This window comes from Pezoporus occidentalis, unplaced genomic scaffold, assembly GCF_034315485.1.
Source record: "Pezoporus occidentalis ecotype Australia unplaced genomic scaffold, CSIRO_AGI_Poc_V1 ctg3, whole genome shotgun sequence".
Classification (NCBI taxonomy): Eukaryota; Metazoa; Chordata; class Aves; order Psittaciformes; family Psittacidae; genus Pezoporus; species Pezoporus occidentalis.
The window spans coordinates 5,964,306-5,970,305 of record NW_026914940.1 but is presented as its reverse complement, the minus strand read 5'-3'; the positions used below and the strand labels follow the sequence as shown (position 1 = coordinate 5,970,305).

The window sequence follows — 6,000 nt, the reverse complement described above, 5'->3', positions numbered from 1 at the left end:
TATTCCACACTGTAACATATCAGACATTGTTTTATGAGATATTCCAGCCTGTAAAACATGAGAAGAAATAAGATACCTTAATATACAGTCCTTCTGTTTTAAAGGTGAAAGAGCACATGTAATTCTGAGAAGGAAGCCTTAACCTCTGCTTCCAAGCTCTGAGTGATTCCTGGTGCTTTTTGTTTCCAGAGCTTCTTTATCCCCATCTTGCAGGCATATGACCAAGATACACTGCAGACCTCTTTTTATTTTCCATTAAATAGAAAAAAAGTAAATGTGTGCTTATTTTGATTCACACAGATAAAAGAGTCTTTTCAGTGTTTTTTTTTTTTTTTTAAACTGTAGCTTTCACTTAAATTTTATTATTGTCTTTTCCAGTGAATGTTGGTTTAAAATATTACTTAACATCACAGTTTTGGCTTCAGTGATTGACTTTCCTCTGGTTTGCCCTTGTGCTGTGTTAAAGTGCATCACTGGTCTTGCTTCCTTCAGGCTTCTGTCACCAAAGATTCACTGATGAAAAACCTGAGGTCTAATAGGGAAGCTATGTAAAACCTCAAAGCCGAAGATCAAAGTGAATAATAATCTAATGTATTATCTACTAGGAAAAAACAAAGGAAAACAGGCTTGCGCAAGGTCTTTTAAAACTTTTTTTGCCTGTAACACAGGCTGTTGCTGAATCACAAACCCACTTATAACGGCCCACCGGTGTAATCATCGGAAGTAAGATTTTTCTGGCTAGTGTTTACGAAGTGCTTTGTGTTACTGGAGGCGTCAAGTATAAAATGCTGCTTTGGTTGGAAAAAAGAAGATGGGGGGTTTTCTCCTCTTTAAAAACAAACCCTGCCCTTCCTTGTGGTCCGTCCCCCCCCCCCCATGAGCTTTGTAAGGCACCGCCCTGGCTGCCCCGGTTCCTCTCACGCGCCGTTGCCCCAGGGAGCGAGTCCTCAGCCGCTGAGTACGTTCTACCGAAGGAGGGACACCTGGGGTGGCTCCTTGATCCCGTTTCCCGTGGCCTCGAAGCTGCTCAGGGAACGAACGGCCGCAGGTCCGCCGGCGCCGTTGGCAACAGCACCGGCTCTCCTCCCAGGGGACGGTCCGCTGTTTAACGGAGTTTAATGGAAGCCCGGCTCCGCGCAGTGCCTCACACCCTCCCTGCTTCCGACCCCGTGCCACCATTACCTCAACACCGCCTCCGCGCCGGCAACCGGCGGGCGCGCGACAGACGCAGGTAGGTGGGAAGGGCCACGGATCCACCAATCCGAAGCTGCGGCCGGCCTCTGACTGACAAGACACACCGCCCAATAGAAGCCGTCCTTTGAGTAGGCGGGAAGATACCGCCCACTGGGAGGAGCTGGGAGGCGGGACAAAGGCCCGGGGCGGTGCTCGGGGGCTGTTGGGGGCGTGGCCTCGGCGAGAGTATTTAAACCTAGCGCCGAGGGGCTCGCCTGCTCAGTCCGCGCAGTGCTGGTGTCTGAGCTGTCGGTTTATGCTTGTTTTACGCTCGTTTCTGCGAGCAGCCAGTCCCGTCTGGGTCAGCGGCTCCCGGGCCGCGTCTTTTCCCCTTTCCCAGCCCCTTGCGCCTCTGCTGAGGGATTTCTCCGCACCCCTTGTCCGGTTGTTTTGGGGGTGTCCCCCCAGTCCGCGTCCCTTCCCTCCCCGCTCCCTGCCGGGGGCTTGCGGCGCTTCCTTCTGGATGCGTCCCCGCAGCCCCGGGCGGGAGGCGGCCGGGGGGAAGCGCTGCCTCCGAGGATTTACCGCTGACACCGCTTGGGACTCGGACTCCCGCCGCCGCCGCCGCTGCTCCCTTTCCTGTGGGGGCACCCTGCGCCCCGCCGCTGCAGGCCACCGCTGCCATGGATGAGAAGTATCTGCCTGAGCTGATGGCCGAGAAGGACTCTCTGGACCCATCCTTCACTCACGCCCTGCGGCTGGTCAACCAAGGTGAGGGACGAGCCGGAGTTAGCGAGGATGCTCCGCGAAGGGGATGCTGTTCGCTCCGCACCGCTTGGTGGGGTTGGGTAGTGTCCGTAGCTGCTGCTTCGCTCCCCGCGCTCTGCGCCGAGGAGGAGCTGGGGGGGTCTGTGCTGCCCACGGCGGTCCCGGAGTCTTCCCGGGTGCGGCTCCAGCATCAAACCGAACCGGAACAAAGGCTAAGCCGCCTTCCCCAATTGCTCCGCTTCCATAGAGGTGTTTTACAATAGCGAAGGGATGGCCGCTCCCCGCCTGAGTTATAACTGATACTAAGTGATATCCTGGTGTAGAACAGCAGGGGTCTTATGTATTCTGTTTGGGCTTAAGAGTCCGTTAAAACCCGGAAAGGTTTTTCTTTTTAAACCTGCTAACACATTTCTGAACAATAAATCGCTTATTACTTAACGTATGTGTAAAAAGGAGCTTACAACCTATGTCCTTTCCTAGAAACTTTTGGCTCTAACTAATGTATTAAGGAGCCAACAGTGCATTTGGTGAATATTTTAAAAACCCCAAAACATATTTCTTTTTGCATTTATGTAACTCCAGATAAGTGATCTCCATCCCTTTTGCATCTGACATGTCAGATGTGCTTTAAAGTGCTAGCTTTGTTTCAGTGATGCTGTACTGAACGGAAAAGTAATTCTGTGTGGTTTACAATATGATTATACATTTGGAACTGTTGTATAATTGGCAGGTGACTTTCAAGTATAGCTCTAAAGAGGTGAACACTTGGTGCAGTGCTTGGGATGGTTAAGCAAAATAAGTTGTAAACTAATCTTGTAATATAACTTAATGACACCTAAGATAATTTTGGCTTCAACTGACATGATTGAAAAGCTGTGCGAGTGTACTTTACTTCCCATAACAAGAATAGGGCTAGATCAATGTGGCTTCTTCTAATGCATTGTTGTAGTTTTTGATGTGTAATTGACTGTGAATGCCCATCTCTAAATCAGGAGAATCAAGTGTTGTCTGACATATTCTGGAATTAGGGGTAGCTGTCAGTTTTGGTTGTGGAATGCCTTGCAATCTGTAGCTGCATGTCCTTAGATTGTTGGTATTTTGCATATTTTTCCTACCTTTGAATTTGTAATAGTGCTGGTATTGATGGTAGGAGGAGAATCGTATTTAGAGATTTCTCTTGTTTGCTGTAAATTTGTTAAAATTCAGTTTGATGGCTGAGAACTTAAGGCTGCAAATTTGTGAAGTTATTCTCCACATTGTGTAGAATCTTTATTGCATATGTAAATTACCTTAGGGTGTTACAGATCTGATTTACTGTTTTAAACCCAGCATTTATGGAATTAGGTGTGGTTATATGGTTGCTACCAAAATTGTGACTTCTGAGGACTATGTATGATACTTCTGAGGTGCTTACTGAAATGAGAAATTAGAGGACAGGCAAAACTTCTGCCTGCTTTTATCATGTAATATTTGGTATTTGCATGCATACTTTCAGTTCCTATGATAAATTACATTGCTAGTGAAAGAGTGTAATGGACAGGGATCCAACCTCTTTTTCTCTAGTATGACTCTAGATTTTTTTATTTGCTTACTTTGAAAAATCAAGTCTTGCATTAAATCTTAAGTATTTCACATGTTGGAAAGAGGTTAAAAAAAGATTAAGCAGGGTGACTGTCAAACTGCAGCTTAAAATGTAAATTTCTATAATATCCATGTAAAATAGATGATTTAGCAGTTGAGTCACCAAGGAACCAAGTAAGGTGAAGTGACTGTATAATACAAGTGGGAATTGCGTGGCTTCAGGAGGAGACACTTTACAAACCCATCCTGTCATGGCACTGACTTGACTACAGTTCAGATGAAAAAACGGTTACTGATAATTCTGTCCAGTTAGATGAAGGCAGCTATTAGTGGAAATGTATATGTAATAGCTGTGGCTTGTACTTCATCTGTCAGGTCCACTGAGCTCTTTCTATGGTAGTTCAGTGAGCAAGCAAAGGAAAAGGCTTTTATCATGTTTTAAACAGGGTTTGTTTAGCTTTTCCCGTGAGAATGAAATGTGTGTCAAAGTTTGGCTTCTTCCAGGTATGTGTGAGAATGTCTTAGCAAAGGTTTTTAAGTGCTTAAAATAACCAGCTTAATTATGTAACAGCATTTTGATGTCTTAGTAGCATTACATTTACTGTCTGTATTTACTCAAACCAAAAGGCTATAGATCAGCCAGCTTTCTGTAGAAACTCAGGATTGATTTGTAAGAATTGTATGGTTGAATTGGTAAATCCTTCAGAGATGCTGAAGGAGTTGCAGTGTGTGTACTGCTTAGACAAGAGCCAAATCACCAGTAAATTTTTATCCATGCTGAAATTTGGCTTCTAAGGAAAAGTCCTGTGTTTGACTTCCAAAATCTGTTAATTGTAGTTCTCATATGGAAGTGGACACATTTGCATATTATACTTGTAATTACAAATTATCATTTGGATATGATATAATTTTATGGCATAATTCTAAATGATACGGGAAAAAGTGGAGCTTTGACATGCTTTGAGCTCAGGGCAGCCTTTCAGCTGAGAAAGAATGTGGTGATAAGATGATGCAAGAATACTTCTGTGGGCAGTATTATTATCGTATCTCAGAATTAAGAGATGTCAGCATCTTCTTTTGCCCTAATAAAACCTTGTTTTAAGCGTTTTGAAAGCATTAAAATCTGTGTCTTTCATTGTTCCTGCACAGCACATAAAGTGCTGATGCTTCCTGTTGTAAATCGTTCAGGTATTTGACAACTTCTCTCTTTGGGACACAACTGCAAGACTGCTTAAGTTTTGCTTTAAATAGTCATTGGAACATTCAGGTGCTGCTTAAAATTCAAAACAATAGGAACCTTTTCTAGGAGACCAGAGTATATCCTTTGTTCTAATTAAGATGATTTACTGGTATACTTGAACACTAAGCCATTCTAAAAAGGGGTTATTTCTACCTGTAAGCCTTTACACATGTTATAGATTGGAAGTATACTTCTTTTTGCATGTGTGGTAAGGTGACTGTGCAAATAGGATTAATTTGCAGCTGGTACCAGACAATGGGGAGTGGAACGCAATGTCCAATTAATATCTTAAGTTCTGTTGTTGAAGACCCTTGGGGAAGATGAGGATCTGGGAAGTAAGAGCTTAGTCCATGTGTATTTGTGTTTTACCTGTTTGCATCTCTCAGGTATTCATCTTTATGCAAAAATCTGAAAAATGTTTTTGTATGTGCAAGTGATGCTTGTTCTCAAGGTTCTTTGTGTTTATCAATGTGAGGCACTGAGCAGCTTTGCTTTTCAACCTTTGAGAGCTTTATTTTGAAGGCTGACTTTGCACATGGGCTGGTATGTAAATACTGATAAATGTGCAAGTGTAATATTGATTGTCATAACTTGGTTCATGAGTGATGCTGTAAAAATATTGAAAGACCTGCAAGAAGAGTTTCTTTTCACATCTATGCATAGTATTGATTGATGACAAGTATTTTGTGAATGCTGGGTGAAGTATGTGAAACTGCAGATTGAAGAAGCTAACTGTAAATAAAACATGTTGATACAGGGGAGACATTAAAGCGGATGCCTGGCACTCGTTTGGTTTGTGTAATGTTAAATACATGGGTGAGGAGAGCCCTGTAATCAGTGTTAGGACAGCTAAAGTCCTCAAGTCAGAAGACAATGAGTCCTGGTGCCACTGCTGAATGACAGTTCTTACTTGTGTGGACTGTACCTGTGGAATTCTTCCTTACAGGATCATTTTAGCTACTTAGAGATTTGAGGTAATATCTTAAATTGGTGAGGTGTCCTTTAAATTGTCAACAAGATGTACAGGAATAGGAAGCCTTCTTATCAGTAGATGGCTGTATATGCTAGCTGTATACTGACTGACTTTACTGAGCTATGTGTCTAGTAGTGATTGGTAGAAGGTTGCTGTTTCTTGTCACATTGAGTAGCTCAGAAATCAAAATAGCCTAGTACCTCCCTAAATATCAAGGAGAATGGTGTTTAAGGAAAAGTGTACTGACTTTCTGCATTGTGTAGGG

General features: G+C 43.5%; 1 protein-coding gene across 4 annotated transcripts in view; it reads left to right on the top strand.

Annotated features, from left to right (window-relative positions):
- The first annotated feature begins 1,499 nt into the window (after window positions 1-1,499).
- Window positions 1,500-6,000, top strand: part of KHDRBS3 (KH RNA binding domain containing, signal transduction associated 3) — a 92,251-nt gene continuing 87,750 nt past the window's right edge. For all 4 annotated transcript variants that reach the window (XR_009966307.1, XM_062626979.1, XM_062626978.1 and 1 more), the window contains exon 1: window positions 1,500-1,944. Coding sequence is in view for 3 of the 4 variants with exons in the window: in XM_062626979.1 (XP_062482963.1) it covers window positions 1,857-1,944 (88 nt within the window). In the remaining variant the exon portion in view is untranslated. The remainder of the gene's footprint in view (window positions 1,945-6,000) is intronic.